This window comes from Fulmarus glacialis, unplaced genomic scaffold (assembly GCF_000690835.1).
Source record: "Fulmarus glacialis isolate BGI_N327 unplaced genomic scaffold, ASM69083v1 scaffold7403, whole genome shotgun sequence".
NCBI classification, from domain to species: domain Eukaryota; kingdom Metazoa; phylum Chordata; class Aves; order Procellariiformes; family Procellariidae; genus Fulmarus; species Fulmarus glacialis.
Genome location: NW_009202204.1, coordinates 1 through 22,543, shown reverse-complemented (window position 1 = coordinate 22,543; position 22,543 = coordinate 1). Strand labels below are relative to the sequence as shown.

The 22,543-nt window shown below is 38.4% G+C and overlaps 1 protein-coding gene across 1 annotated transcript in view; it reads left to right on the top strand.

Annotated features, from left to right (window-relative positions):
* MPP4 (membrane protein, palmitoylated 4 (MAGUK p55 subfamily member 4)) overlaps positions 1 to 21,438 on the top strand; it is a 28,774-nt gene extending 7,336 nt beyond the window's left edge. Inside the window, exons 3-22 of the mRNA XM_009574190.1 lie at positions 1,197 to 1,318; positions 2,299 to 2,376; positions 3,075 to 3,155; positions 3,719 to 3,850; positions 4,498 to 4,579; positions 5,439 to 5,524; positions 6,550 to 6,621; positions 7,067 to 7,263; positions 8,415 to 8,479; positions 9,252 to 9,269; positions 10,295 to 10,333; positions 11,083 to 11,103; positions 12,345 to 12,359; positions 13,877 to 13,918; positions 14,763 to 14,933; positions 15,835 to 15,915; positions 16,892 to 16,985; positions 17,808 to 17,916; positions 19,848 to 19,982; positions 20,980 to 21,438. Coding sequence (XP_009572485.1) covers positions 1,197 to 1,318; positions 2,299 to 2,376; positions 3,075 to 3,155; positions 3,719 to 3,850; positions 4,498 to 4,579; positions 5,439 to 5,524; positions 6,550 to 6,621; positions 7,067 to 7,263; positions 8,415 to 8,479; positions 9,252 to 9,269; positions 10,295 to 10,333; positions 11,083 to 11,103; positions 12,345 to 12,359; positions 13,877 to 13,918; positions 14,763 to 14,933; positions 15,835 to 15,915; positions 16,892 to 16,985; positions 17,808 to 17,916; positions 19,848 to 19,982; positions 20,980 to 21,171 — 1,832 coding nt within the window. The 3' untranslated portion in view covers positions 21,172 to 21,438. The remainder of the gene's footprint in view (positions 1 to 1,196; positions 1,319 to 2,298; positions 2,377 to 3,074; positions 3,156 to 3,718; positions 3,851 to 4,497; positions 4,580 to 5,438; positions 5,525 to 6,549; positions 6,622 to 7,066; positions 7,264 to 8,414; positions 8,480 to 9,251; positions 9,270 to 10,294; positions 10,334 to 11,082; positions 11,104 to 12,344; positions 12,360 to 13,876; positions 13,919 to 14,762; positions 14,934 to 15,834; positions 15,916 to 16,891; positions 16,986 to 17,807; positions 17,917 to 19,847; positions 19,983 to 20,979) is intronic.
* The last annotated feature ends 1,105 nt before the right edge of the window (positions 21,439 to 22,543 follow it).

Sequence of the window (22,543 nt, the reverse complement as noted above, 5' to 3'; positions counted from 1 at the left end):
TGATAGCAGCTGATGATATTGTCTGCAGTAGCAAGAACTCAAGCTATTCTGGGTCTGCTGGATGAGCTTTAGTTTTGAATTATTATTTTGACTTTGGCTGGTGCAACTTTAGAAGCTCCTAGTGTCTTGGTTTTATTTCAGTGTTTTTCTTGTATTATTCAATATTACTCATTGAAACATGCCAAGTTTAATGTTGTAAACAAATAAATACAAAGGGAAGTCTCCAGTTACAATTGTATTGTATGATTACTTTGGCACTAAAAAGGAAAGAGACAGCTTGTGCTTACCAAAACAGACAAGAGTTGAGAGCTTACTTTCCTTTGACATTCAGTGGGAGTCAGGCATCCAATTCTTATGATCTCTTTAAGAACTCTTATAGCTTAATAAATCTAACTCCTAGCATTTGGTACGGTATTGTATTAGTGCTGTTATAAACATTGTGTTTCTTGGGAAGAGTGTCGCATATCAGAAATTATCTGTTGTCATTTGTGAGGTAAAATTAAATTCCATGCACTCACAAAAATCCAGTTTGTATCTAGGCCTGACTTTGTGTAACATCTTATCTATTTGTCACCTCTTAGTTTCTGCCTCCTTGAGATTTTAGAAAGACACTGGATCTTTCGGTTTTCCACTGTATTAGAATACTGTTCCTAACAGAGCAAGTGCTGCTTCTAATAGTAAGAACGGTTCTTCCCCCTTCCTGGGACGCCTTGTGGGTGTCTGTGACAATGGTATGTGTTTGGCAGGAATTTGCATTTTCATTAGTGATATTCTCCAAAATGTCTGCACTTCTTAAGAGTGGAGAAAAACAGATGGTCCCTGGCCCAAACAGTGGGCCATCCAAAAGAAAAGCCTATAAAATGAAAAAGGCGATTTTTTTGGTTACCCTTTCTCAGTAGGGGGTGTGAGCTTGAACACAGATTGGTATGTGTGAGATTCCCTGTGTGTTCTTCTCATAGGTCAATTGAAAATTGCTTGTATTGACCTAACCCTGCTGGTTAATAACATAATAAAATAAAGCTCTTATGCAACAGAGTTGATTGCAGGAAGCAAGCAAAGCAGACAGGAAATGGGTGCATTTCTTGGAAGTATAAACTGAGGAAAGGTGCTTTTCAAAGGCCTGGGTCACTGTTTGGCTTTGGTTGGTCTTCTATTTGAAACGAAATGTCTTGCACTTTTCTGTTTCTTGGACTCAGGTATATCTCATGTTCTGACTCTAGTGCTACAAGAACTGAGTTTGCTCTGTAAAAGAGATGTCAATGGCGTTGGCATGTTATATGACCTGCTCAGATCCCGCTGGCTGCAAGCACTTTTAAAGGTAAAGTAATATTCAGTTGTGAAGGCAAAGGTTTCCTATAGAACAAGCTCTAGGGATAGCTACTGTACTTTGCCGTATCAGGACAATAAATGCTTATTTACACTAAGTGCTGATAGTCCTAATGTCAGTCCTAACATCAGCAGTCAAGGTGAACAAAACCACTTTTGCTTTGAAGAGGGGAAAAAAAAATGTATTCTCTTTCATAATGTCCTAGACATTAAAGCTCTTCTACTTTACACATCCGTATTAAGGCCAGGGAGATGGAGACGTAGGCTGAACACATCACTGCTCAGCTGTCTTTTCTATTCTTAGATCTCTCTATGGCTATGCATCCCACTTTTTGGCATGGACGCTTGTGAAATTATAATTTTTTTTTTTTTGTTTTGCCCACACTGATCTGATGTGTAGATGAAGATTTGCTGTTGTTACAGAACAGAGTTTTGGCTGGTGTTTCTCTCTTGAGCAGAATTGTATCTCTGAGACAAATTCTGTACAAGTTCTATACAAATTCTGCTTTTCCTCTAACAAGGATTTTAAAAATCTTTAAATTTTAAAGAAGAAAAACGAAAAACTTGCAGTGGATAAGAATGTCCATAAGGTCATTTTAAATACAGGAATTTATTTTGTTTTAAGTTAAATTTGTTTTGTTAATCAGGCCTGCAACTAGGGGAAGGAAGCTAGCCACAAGTCAGAATTGATGCTTTCAGGCTATTGTCCTGTGTAATCAGCTCTTTTTATTGGAAAATTCAAAACTACAGCATAACTGGCTAGCTGGCTGATAATATGGAAAGACAATGAATTATAGACTCAATTCCAGATGCATTAGACATTAAGGATTGAGATTGCAAGTTCTTTGGCTCTAGCTAGACTGAGAAATTCCTAGAAATACAATATTGTCTTCTGTGTGTTGTGTATGTATCTATACACGTGAACAGATCATACCATCATTGCATTGTCTTGTCTATCATGGCATGCAATAGATTTATGAATGCCTCCAACACTACCTCGGAAAAAGACCAGTTCCTGTCACGCTGCAGGCACGTGCATTGACTCGTGAGGTAAGACTGTGTATACATAGTGTATTGCTTTACTTACTCATACCAAATTAGTGAACTTAGCTGCAGATGACAGTGTTCTGGTATTTGTTTTGTGTCTCAGGTCTGAGTACATGACATAAACTTGAAAGATTCTGTCCTCACACATTTGTCAAACTACTTGGTTGTCAAACTTACTGTGTTGAGAGGGGGGATGAGAAGTGCATGCAGCTGTGATCACTAGACTGCATGAGCCCTGGCCAGTGTAATGAACACACAAATTATTTGTTTTAACCACTGGCCATATATTTTTCTTTCCATGTAACTCTGTGGTTCAGTGTTATGTCTACAATCAAGCAGTCTGACAGGAGGATTTTGAAAAGCTTTTTGGATTTTTCTAATCATAATTAAAGGAAGAGTTAATGACTAGGTGGAGAAACTGACACTAGTGATGAAATTGCTTGAGGCACAAGAGAGAAAACTGATTTAGAGCACATGGCACTGTGCCTGAACTAAATTAAGCCTGGCTTGTTGTGCGGCTGTGGTCATATTGACCATAATAGAGAAAATTCTAGAGCAAACCGTACGGATATGTTCCGAGTCATGTAACGTGAGGGTTTAACACTCTTACCATACCATATTCCTCTAAGTTCAATTTAGAGCTTTCTAAATGAATTGTCCACCAGAATCAGTCTCTGTGCTTTCCCTCTTACATTTGTCAGGTGGTAGAGCTACTGCGTGAGGCCCCTCAGTCTGGAGAGATCAAAGAGCTAAGACGACTACTGCGAGCTCCACACTTAAAGGCAAGTCCTGCTTAAGGAAAGAAGAAGTTTGCTCATAGAGCTGTCTGCAGTGGGAAAGGAAACAGATGGCCAGCTGTTCACAACAATTGGCAAAGGAGCCAGAAGAGACATAGTTTCCTAGTGATGAACTAACCTAGTTGTGAAATCAGGTGTGGACTGTGTATCTGAAGTACCTGCAGTGGGCTGCATTTTATTTAAGGGCTATGTTTGAGAGAGATGTTTCTTATAAAGTTAAATTCTCTGCAGTTGATGCAGACATATAAACCCAAATTTTCCTTGTAACTGCAAAACCTGCATTCTTTACCCTGGAGTTCCAAATAGAAATGTTTCATCTTTTGTAAGTGTTCCAGAAGAAGCAGAGAGAGAAACTGTTCTTAAAACTTTATTTCACACTTTGAGTTTCCAAGTGGAAAGAAGAAAATGTCAATGTGTGAAAGCGATCTGTGTTCACATAGGAACTTACTCGCTGATTTCTGTTTTCTGACCAGTCATTGTTTAAAGCTATTCTATTTTATGATCTTTGCTTATAGGTTGGTTGGTTTGCTTGTTTTTGTTTGTAACAGGCCTTGCTATCTGCTCATGATACTGTGGCCCAGAAAGATTTTGAACCAACCCTTCCACCACTGCCAGACAACATACCTGAAAATGAGGAAGCTATGAGGATTGTCTGCTTAGTGAAAAACAACCAGCCTCTGGTAAGGGAGCTTTCTGATGTCTGTCAAATTATTTTAACTTACACAAGTATTGATAATGCATATTGGTTTCCTTCCAGGAATGTCACTGTGCATTCTTGTCCAGTTTTCCCAGAATCACAAGAATTGTTGAGGTTGGACAGGGCCTTAGGAGACTATCTAGCCCTGCTCAGTGTGGGTACAACTAGAGCAGGTTGTTCAGTGCCTTGTCCCCTGGGGGTTTGAACATTTGGCAGATGTTTTTATCTCCTGTAATGAAAATGCAAATAGGATTGAGAACTATTTGTTTGGCCAAAATAGTAAGGAAGGGAGGAGAGGCTCTGAAAGGTTCTTTAGAAATCATTTGCGCTTATAAGCGGAAAACATTGTATATCTTAACTAATCTGTTTTAGGAGAAGATAGCTGTAATATTTGATACAGAAAAGATTCCTTACAGTCAGTCAATGAGGTTATTTCAGTATGATGGAAGTTGAAGACATTGAAGTCTTAGTACTAATAACGTTACATTATCGCTAGATCCATGTGGTGTTAAAAAGGCTGTATGTTTCAATGCCTTTTTGTCATTGCAAAGATCAGCTTTGTGATGTGAAAGGAAACTTACAGCGGTTCTTCAGTGATCAGTGTGTTTTTTCTTTCTTTTTATTTGCCAGGGTGCCACCATTAAACGCCATGAGATAACAGGTGACATAACGGTTGCCCGTGTGATTCATGGTGGGCTAGCAGACAGAAGTGGTATGTGTAATTTGAAAATCAATAATACAAAAACTTGAGCTTGAAATAAGATATTTGAAGTAAGATAATAGCTTAGCTTCTACAATTAGTCTTTCATATACAGCAAGAAGATGTATACATTGGACAGCACTGTAAATAGTGATACGTTGCAGTGACTTTGATTCTGGTTTCATTAATTTTCATATGAATGTGCTATGTTTGTTTTGTCATCCTAGAATTGAATGTGTTCCATATTCCTTGCAAAATGTAACATGAAGTAAAATTGAACTGTAATCCTTACAAAATAGTTCCTTTTAGCATTTTCTGGCCTTTGTATAGAGAAGAAAACCCAAACTATAGACAATAGCTGATTAAGTTCCTAGTTTGATTAATGTTTAATTGAGCTGAAGGAAAATGTAAAAGTAAACAATATTGTGACAACTTTGTAAAGGACAGAGAGGAGTCCCAAGGCCTTCCACTGCGCCTGCAATTTTTAAGGGTCTGATTCCAAGTCTCATGGTCTATTAATATAATGGGTTTAGCTAGAATAGTTTCAGAAATTACTTTGGGAAATGGAGCTATATTAGAATGTTTCTGCTACTTTTAAGGCAAATCATCAATAGATTGTAAACATATTGTATGTATGGGGGAGGTGGGAGGAAATAAGCATGCAAGCTTCTTGTGACCCATGGAAGTCTGCAGTCCTGTCCAGGGGCAATATAGCCTAAACCCAAACTGTCTTCCTACATTCCTGGTGTATGGAAACTTTTAATGCTGACTTCCACGCCTGTGGTATATCTGTGTGTCCCTGCCTTGCCTACCCAAGATAATCCATGCTGTGATAAAACTGCTGCTGCTTTCATCCTTGTTTTCACTGTAGGGTTGCTGTATGCTGGAGACAAACTGGTGGAAGTAAATGGAGTTCCTGTTGAGGGACTTGAGCCTGAGCAAGTTATTAATATTCTGGTATTGAGTCTTTTTTCTACTTTGTACCTTAAGAGTAACTGTATGGTTACACTTTTACACACACACACACACACACACACACTCTCTTAGAGGAGAAAGTCTGGAATTTTTAACAGAAAATTCAGGTTATTTCCTTACTGTGGATGAAGTTCACAACTGCTCATGAAATCAGAATGTATGAAACCAGAATTAAATCTAACCCCTGTTCTGGACAGAAATTAACTTAACTGTGGCTATTCCACCTGCAGCTTTTGGTAAAAAATATTACTTTATTCAGACTTTACTGATTCATAATGTTTCTGGAAGTTCAACTCAGTTAATATTCCACAAGGAAGTAGTGGAAAGACGCTGTTCTAATAAGAGTCCATGTTACAAAATGCACTAGAGCAGAGTGAATGAGCTTGTAAGCTACATACCTCGCTTTGCAAAAAAGGGCAGTGGTAATTACTGTTGTCAGAATTCTCATGAAGAAATCTGTTGAGCTGACCCTGTTACTAACTCATCATTTTGCCCACAATCTTTCAGAGTTCTTCACTGCGAATTGTTAGTGCCAGTCAGTAAGGTATTGCTGTATGTAATCAGTATCAAGTCTTTCTATGTGTTATTTCCCTGGTTGTACTATTTCTAGGTATAAGAAATACAAACTCTGTTGGAATGCTTAATTCTTAAATATTTACATTTTTTCCTCCCCCTGTTACATCACTTGTCTAACCAGACCCTGCCGCTAATTAAAATTAGATTTCAGTAGAAAGGTTTAGTATCAATTAATGTTGAAATTGTGTATCTTTGTAATGAAACATAGATTTCGTTGAATTAAAAGTATTTAGCAAGACTTTGAAGTTTCATTCTTGAGTTTCTTTTTGAAAAAAATACAGTATTGTCATATTGACTCTGTCTGCCTAAATTCTATTTGTAATATAGACATTAAGTAACCTCAAAGCCATGCTGTGTTAAGTTTGTGCTGCCGATGTTTGGTTATTTGTGTTGAATACCAGTTATATTTTAATCCTCTTTTAATCATTTAGGCCCTGTCTCAGGGGACAATTATGTTCAAATTAATTCCAGTTTCTGATCGGCCTGTCAGCAACCAAACAACAGTAAGACATTCTTTTTTCCAGATTGTTACTGCAAACAGTTACCCCAATAATGTCTAATGGTGTCATACAAAGAAATGGCGTTGCTTAGAACCTTACTGCAATCCTTTAAAGCGTTACTTGCTTTTACGGCTACCTCTCAGGTGACATCAGTATGCTGTTGCTGAAGCAGTAAACATAGTAAGCTGAAATATAGTTGTGTTAAAGGTAATGAAGACATTTTCAGAGTGATCTACAGGTTGAAGGTCAATTCTTTTCACAATGTATGAGATGAATTTTTTATTTTCTCCCTTAATGAACAGATAAGGTTTGGGGCTTGATCTTGTTCTTAAAACTTCATCATGAATTGACTTAAGTAGCAGCGATATCTGGCCCTGTGATTATAAAGCTCATGTTGTATCTCTTTTAAACATGGCTTCCGCTTACTCTTGTATATTTTCTTTAACAGCTCTACGTGCGAGCAATGGCAGATTACTGGCCCTTGCAAGATCCGGCCATACCATGCGCTGATGCAGGTTTGCCATTTAAGAAGGGTGAAATACTCCAGATTGTGGACCAGAATGATGCTCTCTGGTGGCAGGCCAGGAAAGTTTCAGATCTCAGTGCCTGTGCTGGACTTATACCCTCAAATCATCTTCTTAAAAGGTAAAGAAGTCTTAATTTTTCTGATTTCCAGTTCAAGAATTAGCCAGTTATTCAGACTTTGCTATTTAAAATTTTCTCAAGTTATATAGCAGTATGATTCAGAGTGACATCTGACAAACATCTTTCCTCTTTCTGTTTTTTGACTTCTTGCTCTCCTTCCCTTAAGAGTACTTATGTAAGAACAAGCTTTTGAAAGCACCTATATCATCTTAAACTGACGTCCAAGAAGTTTGCAGCAGTTGCCTAGTCTCTGTGCTAGTTGCTAAGACATCTAGTGGAGTGTAGCAGCTGAAAGATGGGTGGAAATTAAGGGCCCTGACTGTTTAGGACCATGGTCTATGATTTTAAAAAAAAAAAAAAAGGCGGGGGAGAAGAGTGGGATACTAAATGTATAGTATGAGGGCATAACTGTATCAAGAAACAGTATTTATTTAAAGATGTCCTGTGAGGCATGAGTGACCTCTTCAGCTTTGGTCAAAATTGAGTAGACCAGATTAAAAGAGAGGAAGAAAAAAAACCCAAAACAAAAAAACATGCTCAAGGAAGATCAAGGATCCCTTGCCTATTATTTTCTGCATAAATAGCCCGTTATTTTTATGCTACATGCTTTCAGAACCAGAGTAGTTGAACTGCACACTTTTCAGTTTGATCCTCTAACCACATGTCCTGTCTGTGTTACCCTTAGGAAAACATAAGGCAATTGTTGATAAGCTTTGATTTGCACTACATGTAAACGTAACTGTGGTCTGTATAATGAAAGTTGAAATCAAACTAGGTTGTGATTGAGGCTGCAAGCAAGAGGCTCTGTGTAGTAACAGAGGCAGTAGCACTACTACCCATAGCAGTAGCACTCTCCTACTTCCAGGAGTCTGTACCACAGTATGGCGTATCTTCCTGTCCTTATATATAGACTGAAAATACTCTAAATACTTCTGGGCTGCTGATTTGGAAATTGCCTTTAAATAGTTCTGATAGCATATTGGCTTTCTTTCAGGACTTTGCAGTGGGCTAAAACATTGGTAATGTTTCCATTCTTGGTGTCTTCTGTCAGCTCAGTACTGGTTGATCTTATGTGTAAGCAGTGAATCTGACTGGAGCATAATGTGCTTGTGTTTTGTTTCTTTAACTGTGATAAATTTATTTCTATATAGGAAGCAGCGAGAATTCTGGTGGTCTCAGCCTTTCCAGCCCCATCTCTGTCTCAAATCATCAATGTGTGAGTGAAAAGCTATTTGCATGTAGAGTAGGAAAGAAAAGTCTTGTCTCTGTTTCCAGGGATACTGCAATAGAAGGTCACACAATTCAGTTTAATCCAAAGACATTGTTTCTGGAGCCATATTGTAACTTCAGAAGTGTGTTAACTATCCCCAGGAAAATAAATACTCAACAGTAGTTGTACCTGGAGTACTGATGGTGGAGGCTGTTGTCTTCAGTGTACTTGGGATCTAACTGTGAGACAAGCTGTGAATTCAACTCCTCCCGAAGTCTGTAAGATCTAGAAGCTCTCCAGGAGAACTGGGTGTAAATAAGTCGGAGCTGACAATTGTACTAGCCTAGCTTTCCAGGGACATAAATAACAGTTCTGCACTGGCAGATGCCACGCAATATGTTCAGAATGTTTCTTTGTCATCAAAACTGTTGAAGGAAAGATAGAACTTTTTTCCTTGAGGTGTAAGATAAGCTATGCTGCCCGTGAGTTTATTCGTGGTGACAATCCAGAAACATTATCCTCTACCAACTACAGCTTTCTGTAAACATGCAATTATTCCCAAACAAAGAATGTTCTTCCTGTTTTCTCTCCCCATTTTCCTCTGTGGTTCTTTATACTAGTATAAAATTAATTTTTCTCTTGTGGTAACTCCGAGATTGAGTGTGTTTCATTGCCTAGGATTCTTCTCACACTGATTGCTTTGTTCATTAGAGCTGGAGCTCTCTTTCACCATAATTTTATTGCATTTTAACTGCTTCAATGGATATGCTGTGGGCAGTAAGCACTGTGGAAGAAGGTAGGAGATCGTATCTGGACAACATTGCATTCCTGTACCTGGAATCGATATAGCACATGGTTTTACAGGCTTTTAAAAAAGTTGTCAAAAATGAGGCAGTTTGGTAAATACATGCAAAAGAACTCCAAGTTCTTGGCATTTTGTGTGCTTAGCATAATTGAAATCAAGTCTGGTTTTCACTTGAAATAGTAGAAGCTTACATTGCCTTAAAGTGGAAACTGAAGCTATGCATTATCTGGTAGGGAACTGACAGTTTGGATGGGTTGCTTTAAGGAAGGCAAGACTACTTTTTCTCTCCCATCTTCCGCAGCTGATCTGAGCAACTCTGAGAGAGTATTTCTTTAAAGGATGTGTACGGGCAGAATATGGTTGACAGATGCCCTGACAATTGCCCTGTAACTGGAAAATAGCTCCTACTGGGCCTATCTGGAGGGGCACGCAAGAACGGAACACACGAACAGTGCAGTACTGTGAGCCCATGAGATTGCCCAAGCCCACAAGATCGCATTTCAGGGACGTGAATTCATGTGGTCTGGGGATGGAGAGGGAGCTGAATCAATCTTTTGTTTTCCTTTTCTTCTTTGTAAAAATAATGATAAAATCAACCAAACAGAACACTTCCCTTGAGTGAAGCATATTGGAAACAAATACACTTATAAAAGCTACAGGTGAGAAGGGAGTGAGTGGTACTACTTAATAAATAGATATCTACAGAATAAACAGAGCGACAATCACGTTAAACCTTTTATTATTTCAAAAGGAGAATTCAAGTTAGACGTGTTTGCCTCTCTGCCACAAGCCCTTCAGAGCACTAGTTTAAGAGCAGCCTTTTGCTCACTGAAGACAGGGAACATCAGTAAGTTGGAGTTAACAGTATTAAAATCTTTAAAGATGTCTAAAGCTGATTGAGCTTCAAATATTTTCTTTCTGATGTCTGAGTTCAGTCTTGTAAGATCTGTAAGGTTTTTTCCTCCCCAGTGCTTTTCTGATTCAGATGAATTTTTTTTCCTTGTGTTGGTCTGTAGAGGATGACATGCAGATTGATGAGAAGTGTGTGGAAACAGGTAACTGAATTCACTTCAGATAATTGTATTTGCTTCAAGGTAGTAGCTAGTTAAAGCCTGGTTTCATTTCCCAGATAAAAGCATTCATTCTCCTAGTGAACTTAACGGTAGAAAATTCTATTTTTCATACCTTGGAAATCTCATCCTATATTAGTGTATTAAAATGAGCTTTTTGCAGTTCTGGTGTACAGTGCCTATAGTGAAGAGTTGCATTGAAAAGAGGGATCACCCCAAAAATATCTGCCTGAATGAGATCCAACCTCTTTGATTCACGTTTTGGACTGTGACTGTAATGTTACCATAGTTTTTGTCTATTGTAGATTTAATGCCACAGGTGATTGTAGTCTTGGAGAACCCACACAATTCATTGTCAAGAAACTGATCTCAGGAGAATATGTTTTTAGCAAGAGCAAGAATAGGTTTTTACATGTAAATAGTACATGTGAAGACTGTTAGCTTGACTTGCTCTCTAAAGCAGTGCAGCTCATTCTTCCTTCTCCCAAGGTAATTCAGAACGCTGTCATGGAAGGATGTGATCCTGTAGGACTGTGTGGAGAGAGACCAGACAGTTAATTCAGCATGGTGAGCTGTATTTGCCACCTCAGTGTAGAGGGAAGTGGGGAAAGTGTGTCTGAGGCAGACTGATAGGGAGCTGGAAAAGTGATTTCTGATTCTGAAATTCTATAGGAGGAAAAGAATTAAATTTTGAATTTATTTTAATATCTTTGCTATCTGGATTACTAAACAAGATGAAGAAACATTTGAGTCTGGTAAGTTCCTCTGACCTAACTCCAAATTCCTTGCTATTGTTCTGCTGCAAGAAGGGTATCCAGAGACAAGCAAGTGCCTTAAAAGCAAGGCGGTTACAAAAACCAGAATGCCATTTTAGCTTTAGAAGCCATTCTGGCTTGAAAAGCCATTATGTAAAATCCTGTTGCCTTAAGTCTGCCTCTTGCTCTCTGAGTACCTTAGCAGTAAGTTTTTTGTGCTGTTATCCCACAAGTGTGAGTGTTTCTTCTTGTGCATCAGTACCAGATATGTTTATCAAATCCTAATCAGTTATACTCATGCAAGCTGTGACAGCAGGGGCTGCACTGATGTCAGCGGGTAATTGGATTACCTTAGGGTAAGAGAGGCCTGAATCCCCAGTGCCTGTAGGAGTTGATGTGGTAAAGGGGAGAGCTGTTCTGGATTCCTGATTGTGTGCATGGCTGGCATACAAGAAACAAAAATGCTTTTATAAAATGAATGATTTATGTATAAGCCATACAATCAATCAGTGCTTTTTTTTTAACCCAACTGGTTTTGGGGTCGTTTTGGTTTTTTTTAGGGAACAGCTACCTATTTACAGCATATTCAGAGTTCTGCAAAACTTAAGCCTTCTAAAATAAATAATTTTTCCCACTATGCTGAACTTCTTGTTTGAGATATTTGGTAATCATATGGAAAAAATATCATTCCAGCTTACACTTGCTCTTCTCCATAAGGTTCCTACTTGCCAGTCGGACCTTCTCCTCTTATCACAGGTGGTTTGTTCTCTTCTACCTCTCAAGCAATGCCCAAAGCTTTTAAGACAGAACCAGCAGGTCTACAGGGGAGTCTTTTGTTTTCAGGCTAGGATGTTTCTGATAACTGCACTTGGGGATTACTCTTGCAAATCCTATTGACTACTCAGTGCTGAGTCAGCTCTCTGCTGCATCCAGACAGTCAGAGGAATAAAGATGCAAATATTTGCTATCCAACATTTTACTTTAACCAGTAGTTGAACAGCCGTGTGATGTATTTTGCAAGTACAATACTGACATAGATGCTGTAGCTGAATCTCTTATTCTTTGGGAACTGAGAATTCATGCTCGAACAAGTATATTTGAGATTTGAAGCCTGCAGTACCTGTTTCCTAAATTTCCTAAATGCATTAGACAATGCTGGTTGGATTTTTTTTTTTTTAAATCTTAGTATAGACTGTCTTCTCAAAACTAATTGTTTTATGTCTGTCTATCTGAACGTGCAGAGGAGCTTAAAGAAGGTAATGCTAACTTTTTTCTCCCTGTCTCCTGTAAGCAGTAATCTATTAGAATTTATCTGTGTTTATTGCATTACCAGGCACTACCACTCCTCTTACAATACCCGGTAGCTGAATTGCTTGTTCCCTGTAGGATTCCATACTGCACTCCATATCATAGAACAGAGGGTAGATAAAGCAGAAATGCTCAAAAAGATTTGAATGACAGCTCAAAAGACCTGAAGATAGAAATGATACAGGCATATGTCAGCTGAACGGTGCTCTGAACTTTGCCCTGAATGAACAGTTTTGTGCTAAGTAATTTTTTTCACAGTCATAAACAAGTTGTTAGTACACATAGAAATGTAGGAATAAAACTGTATTTTAATGGTACAAGTAGTGAAGAGTGTATAGATGTGAAAGAAGAGTAACTGAGATACATCTAATTTTTTTTTGATACTTGCATGCTTATGAGATAACTGTCAGTCAAAGAATCTAGTGCTCAAGGACGATACATTTAATGTTTTGCAAATGAAAATAATGTTCTTGCCTTGGAACAATTACTACCTTTAAAGATATGCCTATGTCTTCTGTATCTTATTCTTGCTTTAACAAGGCCTAAATAAAGGGAATACACAGCTTGGATAACTACATGCACGATTGCGGGAAAATTAGGAGCTCTTTTTGAAGAGAAATCTAAACACTGCTGATGCCATTTTTTTTCCGTAGTTATTTTTTTTCAAATCACCTTTATAAAATAGTTTCTAAACTGTTAGAGCATTGATCTATTGGGAAATTGTATTTTTGAGCCTTACAGGAGAGATTTCATTTTAAAAAAATACATGTAGAGATTTAGAAGCCTCACCTGAATGATTAAGCCTTCACAAGGAACAGCATGAGAATGGGGACAAAAAGAATTGAAGGAAGCGGATTAGTCTGGGATGTTGGAGCACAAATATCACTGATCCAAAGATGATTAAAAAGAAATAATAAAATCAGGTCTTCATTCTACCTGAAAGATCTGAGCAGATGCATGTTGCATTTTCCAAGCATGCTATTGGGCAGAAACTGAGTTACAAATTTTTTATTTCTGATTTTGAGCTACTGACGTGTTGGTTATTGTAATGTTATAACTAAAGAATTCTTGTAAGCTAGGTTTCACCTGAAAAGCTTAAAATATGTGGAGTTTTTTTCACTATAAGTATTTCAAAACATTCTCTGGCATCTAGTTATCTTAGGAATGAAACAAATGAAATGCTGAGTTTCAAATCTCATTTAGAAAATACCAAGACTTTCTAAGTTTTTAATTTTTCTCTTACAGAAAATATTGGTCCTTTGAATTGGTCACTGGTCATGTGAAATATTTGAATATTTCATATTATGGAGTATTGTGCTTTTTTAATTAGCTTAGGCACGGTACTTCTACATGTTTACTGAAACACTGTTTTTTATTTGGGATCAGCAATAATTGTTAGCCATCTTGCTCTTAAGCTTTCACTGTTCTTTTTTTATTTCATGAGTATTTGTTCTTTGTATTCTAGAAGAGGAAGAATTTGGTGAATTTGGTCAACGAGTCTTTATTGGTACGCAATGACTAAAGATAAGTAAGATATTTGGGGCTTGATCTAGATTAAGTGCTTGTCTGAAGTTAAATAAAATGCTTTGTTCTTTATTTCACCTAAAGACTTACTGAATTGAATTCTACTTGCTCTGTTTTCCAAACTTCAAGAAGTTGCTTTCCTCCTACTAATACTTGTTCTCTCCATTTAAAACTCCCTTCCTGTTAGGTTTCTACTGAGACCTGGCCACCACTATTTTAACTTCACTGGCTGTTAAGATTTCCCTTACTTCACTATTAATTTTGCTAGAGCGTAATGTTGTTCTGTTGTCTGTCATCCATTGAGAATAATCATGATGGCTTTCATTAGAAACGTAGACTTAAAAGTGAGGTTTTCAGAGTTGGATGGTAAGGTGGAACAACAAACCTATCTCTGTTACTAAACCATAGTGACCTTTAAAATATTTGGATTAATTCTGGAGGCTGGAGCAAATGTTCCAGATTTGCTTTAGGAGAGTGAACCAGCTACACTATCAAAAAACAGTTGACCTGTTCCCTAGTGATGCTTTATGTGGCCAGAAGCTTCTCCTTCAGCTTGTTTTGGGGATCTTTTGGGGGGTCTTTAATCTGGGCTAATTTTCAGGTGACTTTCAGTGAGATTTGACCTCTTCTTTAGCTGTCTTTTAATGCTCAGAGGTTCTACCAAGCTGACATACTAAGTGCAGCAATGAAATTCACTAACTTTAACCCTACAAAAAGCTCAAAAAACCAGTATGTTGTATGGCTTAGAAAGAGACACTCTAGACTAAAGGACTAGTTGCCTGCATCTTGGGTGTATTTTCCAGTACTGATGTCTTTGCCCCTTACAGCTGGGTTCCGTAGAAGTATGCGCCTGTGTCGCAGGAAATCCCGGACCAGCCAGCAGTCATGTTATGCTCGGTGCCCCAGCAGCTGTTACAGCACTCTTGCAGCTCCATATGAAGAGGTGGTTAGGTACCAGCGGCACCCAGCAGACCGGAACAGACTAATTATACTAGTGGGTAAGAGGTTAATTACTTTCTCATGCAAATTTCACAACTTGTAACAGAGGAGAGGAAACAGTCTTGGGCTGATCCACTAATGTTTCCTGCTGCCGATTGTGGCGGTTGCAGACTGTGCAGGTAGCTCTCAAAGCAACATTTCAAGAGTGATTGTCTGTAATTTGACTCCATTGTTGGTTTTAAAGTGTAATGAATGTATCATCTTCTTTGCTTGAGATAGTGAATGTTTAAAAAAAAAAAAAAAAAGTCCTCGGAAGAAGCCGTACAGTTATGAATGCTGGTTGATAATGGATTTTATTAGGGAAATGGTTCAGTTTTATATTCAGTTGGGACTGGTACAGAAAGTGATGAGAAAACATTTGTCACTTACTAGAAAGCATCTTTACATGGAGGCATTTCTACAGCCAGTGTTAAATGCATGGATATGATGGCAACGGTAAGAAGAATGTTTAAAATTAAACTCCAGATTAGAAAAATCTCAGTGGAAAGCCAAAATGATGCCTTTAGTAATGCTTGCTATAGGAAATACTGTATAAGTGGGCTGCAGGCTCTCAAGTAGTTTTTAATGATAGTGACTGAAAGGAAGCTGTTCTGCAGTGTTCCATGATCCTGATAAAGCAAACTGGGTAAAGGCAAATCCATTGTCCTTGCGAAGTCTGGAAGTATTTGATAATAACTTTTTCTTTTAAAATGGTATTGCTGAGTTGCCTCCTGGGTATGACTATATTGCTGGGAGGTGATTTGTACCCTGAATCAATCGAGATGCTTCGGTCGCTTCTGGTACATTTTTTGGGAACTTATTTACATTTCATTTGTGTGTGTGCAGTGTGTTAGAAAATTAGGGGTGCGCATGCAAAAAGTGCCTCTGTCAGTAATATTAGTTGCTTTTCCAACTTTTCAGGTCCTGCAGGAGTTGGTGTGAATGAGCTAAGGCGAAGGCTTATCGCAAGTAACCCACGAGAGTTTCAAAGTGCCATACCTCGTATGTAATGTTCTTCCTCTTTCCCCCACTACCCCCTTCAAACGTGATTAGGAAGTGTCAGGTACCTCCCTCTTGCCTTTGTGTATTCACACACTCGTTGCTGTATGGCTGTTTTTTCAGCTCTACTGCAAGCCAGAGGCATTTACTTTTATAAGGGTTCATTTAAAATACTATCTTTCTCCTTATTTTGACAAATCAGCCAAAGGTATTTTCAAGTTACAGCTCCTGAAACCCGTAAAGCTTTATGTAGCAGTAGATTGCCTGCATGATTTTGCTTAATCTTGATGTTTGCTTTTCCTAGATTTAAAAATAACGATGTTTCTTAGGGATATTGTAAGTTCATGATGTTTAAGTGATCAGATACGAGAATGAAGGCAACAGAAATTGGTGCATAATAGGCTTTGCAGCTTTCCTTATTAGCCTTCTAGTCTCAGATGAGACTTACACAGCTTAATTTCTGACGTAATAATTGAAATTGTTTCTACCTGTGCTTATTTGGTTCTTGTGATTTGGATAACCAAACAGGAAGTATATGAATCTGAAGCTGGTTGAAAATTCAGGAATTCTTTTGTGCGTAAGATCCCAGATATGTGGAAGGTGAAAGTGTGGGAAGGCTTGTGGGATGTTTCCGAATGAACTTTAATAAATTTTACCTCAGAGGAGTAAAAACAGTTGTGCAACCAGTTCTGAAGCAGTTCCTGATTGGTTTGAGTCACAGATATTTGGATTAAACCACTCTCCTTCCATTCCAAGAAACACAGATGTGCTTTGCTAATTTTCAAGGACTTGCCACTGGGCAACCAGTACAGTAGACAAGGCTTTTGCTCTGGATTAACAAATGGAAACAACTAATTTTATTACTTATGAAAATACTGATTTATAGTCCTTCATGAAAGTTGTCTCCTTTTCATTTATAAAATTACAGGAATTTACTTGCAGTTGATTTTTGTGTGTGTGTGTGTGTATCTCCTTTCAGACACCACCCGGGTTCAGAAGAGTTATGAAATGAATGGCCGTGAATATCACTACGTATCAAAGGAAACTTTTGAAAACATGGTGTACAGCCACAGGTAACTAGGAGAGACATACTACGTTTTTGTTACTTAAAATGTAACATGATCCAAGAAAATACAGTTTTGTAGTTAGGTCCCAAGTCTGGGGTCCTCCACTCACACTTACTATGCATGTTTGGTGTAAATTTTGGCCAAACTACTTGAGCCCATTGCTTCAAAAACTGTGCAGTTGCAAATAAGCACCTCTACAATTAATCTCAGAATCCTTCTAAAGGAAGTGGGATGTCCAGGCCTGAGCTCATTTGATGTGCTTGTAAGTTATGAGTTTAACCCTTCTGGAAACTGGACTGCTTTGTAAAATTGAGCAGTGAGTCAGACCTGTTCCTGATCTACATCTCTCTTGCAAAACCTCTGCAGTGATGACATCTCCAGCACCTGAGCTGTAAGGGCCAAACTTTCAAAAGTGTCTGCTCCTTTCTATGCATCAATAATCCCTCTGCTAAGACAGATCAGCTCAGCACCAGAAGCTACACTCCTTGAGCTGTGCCAAGTGCTTTGAGATCTTCTGACTTACGAAGTTATTAGTACTATATAAATGACAAGCATTTTATCATTAGAATCACAACCTCTAAACACATAATTTGTAAAAACAAGATGAGTAAAAAATGCATGCTTTGGAGATGTCGAACTGTAATGGTTCTGATTTTGTGCCCAGTGTAGCAAGGAAGAGCAAAGGTGGAGGTTGTTCATCAGTGTTCACTATGTTTTATGATCATTCAGTCTTGATCACTGGATTACATTTGAAGATTTCACCCTTAAACGGAACCTTTTGAGACTCAAGTGCTCTTTCATTTTCCCTCTTCCTCACTGCTATTGCAGAATGCTGGAATATGGGGAATACAAAGGGTACCTGTATGGTACCAGTATTGATGCCGTGCGAACAGTCCTCGATGAAGGCAAGATCTGTGTAATCGATTTAGAACCACAGGTGAGCTGTAAAGGGGCAGGGACTCTACAGTTCGTATCTCCTGGGAGGAAAAATAATTCTCTGTACATTCTTGAGCTATTGGAACAGTGTTAGTTGCTTTGTCTTGTTTTTCACTTTAGCTGATGGTGCTTATTAATAACAGATTATTCTTTGCATGGGTCTTGGAGGGGGGAATACTACAATGACAAGTATGTACCGATCAGTATAGTTCATTTGTTTCCAAGTCAGCAGCTGCATTATCAGGTGGAATGGTACAAAAATCAGTTTTCATACTTGCTTATAGCAAGGATTATTCTTTCATGTGGAGACTGTTGCATGGGATTTCCTTCTCCTCCAAGCCCTGTTAGTTGAGAATTCTGTCCTTCCGTTAGTAATCTCTGAACACCCTTTGGTAAAAGCAGCAACTATTAAAGTAACCAAGCAAAAGCAGGGAATTGTATCATGCATTTATTTCTCTTCAGAAGTAACTTAACAGCTGGGAGTACATGTACTGGCGCACATGACCAAACAGGTCTACAAGAACCTCCAGCGAGTGCTTGCCGTGTAGACCACCACTCATCACCACAGTTTGCAAATGTTTACTGTATGAGAAAGGGCAGCTTGCACAGCTTCCACATATGCCCTAGCATAATGGCAAGAGATGATTCAAATATGAGGATGATTACCAGATGTTTCTATGCTGGGCACTGCAAAAACACTTCGAATGCAATCTTTGCATTCTTCAGTATTTTTTCTTACTTTTATTACCTCTAACACTTTGAGAACTACTTAGCATGCTAATCTTTTCACTTAGACACTATTCACTTTTTTTCCTTCTATCTTTGCATTGAATTTGCTGATGAAGATAAGGCTAATAAAGGCCTGAGTTTGTAAATATCTAAGAGACTTAAAGCTGTGTCCAGCAAAATCCTACTAAACTACTCTGAATTACTTGCATATTTAGTACTTAGGAGCTGTTCAGACTACTGGGTTTCAGCAACTCTTCGAACTGAATGTAAAGAGAGACACCATAACTCATAACTTTTAGAGACTTCCCTCTAATTATGCAGAGCTAGTGTAGTCAGAGCCCTAGGTTAGCAGTGGTTTGTGCTGCTTAAAATAAAAGTTAAGTTACATGACCTGTGGCATACTACTCAAAATCCAAACTGCTATAAGGGGCAGATTAGGCCACACTTTAGTCTTCATTCCACATCTAAAAATGTCCTTGGGTTTCTTCTGCTACACTTCTCCTAAACAAGAGGGAGAAGAGGGAAAAAAATGTAATCTTGCTACTTGAACAGATGTGCCACTATCAGTTTTTCAGGGTGTGAGTTTAAAGGACAAGTTTTGGGAAGGGGATGAAGTAATAGCACATAGCTGTTCTTCAGTAACTGCTGTGAGGTAGGAGAATTACTGCCAAGTTGCATACTTGTATTTTAAATTTGGTGGCTTGGCCAACTTTATATGCTGTGCCTTCTTTTTTCTAGTTCTCACCACTGCTTTGCAGCAGTTTAAAAATGCTTATTAGCGTCAGGGAATGTTACACAGCACAAAGATTTCTGAAAACAGGATGCTTTCTTCCAGTATGGAGCAATAAAGGTGTACTTTTTCCAAAGGTAGCTCCCCAACAGTTAAAAAAACAGATTTCAGATTCATCTTTAATGTTGTTGATTGTAAAGATCTGTTAATGCAAACGTCCAGTCACTTACTGAAATTGAAAGCATCTCCAATCAGGTTACCAAGCGGAATTAAATGATTGGTATGCTACAGTTGCTTAACAATGTCTGGTCCAGGGATTATTAGTGAGATCATTTTAAAGTAGGTGTTTCTGAAAAAGATTACTGCTAGGTCTGGAGATAACAGCACATTGTAAACAATTGGCTTTTTATGGGAGTAAAACTGGGATGAATACACTTGAAATACTTCAGCTTCTTTCTACTCTTGATTTGCAGGGCATACAAGTAGCCCGGACTCATGAGTTAAAGCCCTACATTATATTCATCAAGCCATCCAGCATAAGCTGCATGAGGCAGACTCGTAAAAATGCCAGGATCATTACGGATTATTATGTGAACATGAAATTCAAGGTGAGATTTGGGAATTGAAGAGACTCAGCTTATTATTCTGGGATTCTGTGTTTAAATATAATGCATTCTACTATGTCACGATGTTAACTCTTCAAAAGATTATTGTGTCTTTAGGATCAAATCTAAATTATTCTTGTCTTTTTCTGTTTGGTTTGTTGGATCCCCCTTTTTTTCCCCCCCCCCTCCAGATTTGCTTTGAAGCAGAAGGGATGTAATTTGTACCTGGGAGATTGAAGCATTTTCCTTCAAAATGTCTTTAAAGGAGAAGCTATTTTGTATATTTTTGGTTTTATTGACAAGATTTGAGTCAACACATACATTTATTGTTTGCACTGAAACTTCTGGAATGTGGTTCATTCAGCAATTTAATCAAATATTTTTCATGTAGTTATAAGAATATATTGTTATTTCATGTATGCTTAATGACAGTATCAATATCAATTTTATATTAAGTTCTAGAGATAAAACACAAATCCTGCTTGTAGGAAATGCCTATCTTGTATTTAGTGTGTCTAGTGCATTGTCACAATTGTTTCCATGCAAATCATAATCAAGTTTAGCATCTTAAAATTTTGGAAACCTCAGTCCATACTGTCTATGGAAATGAATCATGATTGCTATGGCAGAAAGAAACATGAACACTGGTGAAATAAACTAAAACGTGGAATGAGAAGACAAGTGTTAGTGGATTTGCCTTCCAGTCCCTAACATCCTCTGCCAGCACTTGTCAGTAGAATAACCTTTTTGGGGCAAATGGAGCATACCGAGACACAAGTTATTTCCTTGGGAAAGATACAGCAGTCGGCTCCATTTCAGAGAGTTGGAACTGACTGTAGCACGTGTGCTTTACTGCAGCAAACTGTAAATGAAATAACTGGAAATGAAATAAAGTACACTGGCCACTTGTTTACGTGGCCCAAGGTGTTCTGCAGATGCCATGCGGGTATGTTTCTCTTTACAACACTAAAGCTTTATAGACGTACTCTGTGTCTCGCAGGAAGAAGATTTACAGGAGATGGAAGATTCAGCTAAGAAAATGGAAGCTCAGTTTGGTCAGTTCTTTGATCAAGTGATTGTGAATGACAACTTGCAAGAAGCATCTGCGCAGCTGCTGTCTGCAGTCCATTATGCACAAGACGAGCCCCAGTGGGTCCCTGCAATATGGATATGCTCAGACACTCAGCCCTAATTCTGAGCAGCAGGCAGCTTCAGAAAGATTACAGCTTACGTTTTACTTCAAGAATAATCCTGATGTCAGGATTGCAAGAATTTATCTTTGTATGTGAGGGATTTGGAAGAGGATTAGGAAAGAAGCTGCTACAGGAGATACAATCATACTATGTTCTGTGTAGCTCTTCAGCTTTTTATGTTACAGTTGCATCTACTTTTGTACAAAAAAGGAAATACAGTGAGCTCTCAATTACAAGAATAAAGAAAAATATCTTTTGTTGCATGTATCTGCACAATTTACTTGTACATAGCTACGGAAAATTCCTTTCCTTTCTTTTTATTATGGTCATTCTGGTACTGTGATACCTGTACATTCTGGAAGCCTTACTGACAAATGATACTCAATGTTCAGTCCAAATGATAGTCAATGTTCAGTCCACAGCGTGCTCTTTTAGCATGCTGTCTTTGAGCAAAGAGTGTTATTTATAAAGGTAGTGGTTTGCTGCTTATCCTTTTTACCTTTTAAGACAGCAGCAGAGTGGTGTTGTCACAATAAAAATGACTTTAGAAACCGCAATTATCTTCACAATACATGTAGTGTGTCTTTTCTTTTGTTCCATCAACTCAAGTGAGTAAAAACTGACAGAACATGGACTTACCAAAGAAGGAAATAGCCTGAAGACCCTTTTCCTATTGGTTTGCTCTATGGTAGCATGCTCTCTTCATCAAATTGTGCAGTGTTTGTGACAAACATGTTCCTCACTCTTTTCACCTTGCATTACAGCTGTCTTGCCCCCTGAGAAACACAGCTGATTATTCTGTTGTCCTGCCTCACCTTAGAGGAAACTCAACAAAAGCAATTTAAACCATCTAGAAAGAGATTATTGCAGCCACCAGCATGCCTGCCTCGAGTCAGGCCAAGTATTCCTTGTTTAAAGGTAAAATTGGGGTGACCAGAGTCCCAACATGTCACTGGTGTGGGGTAAGTACGTGAGGCTAGTGCCAGGTCTGCGCTGCTGGTCCATGACCAGCTCCCCTCTTCTACCAGCCTTTGTACACACTCTCTCTCCTTGCCTATTTTTCATGTGTTTGCTTACAGATAGATCTGGTTTCACTATTAGAAAGATTTTCTCATCAGAGTTGCATTTGCTTCTTTCGTCTATTTGTGCTGGAACAAAATTTTATCGCATTTATTTTCTACTTTTTTTTTCCTTTCCATTTACTGTGTATAACTTCATTTTGCGAATTCTGTCTGTGGCTACAATCTAAAGGAGGGTAGAAACCTTGTTTTTCCACTAACGTACGTTTGATTTTGCTCGCCCGAGGGACGAGGAGCCCCGCCCTCGGCAGCAGCCCGTCCGCGCCGGGACGGGCTCGCTCTGCTGACGGAG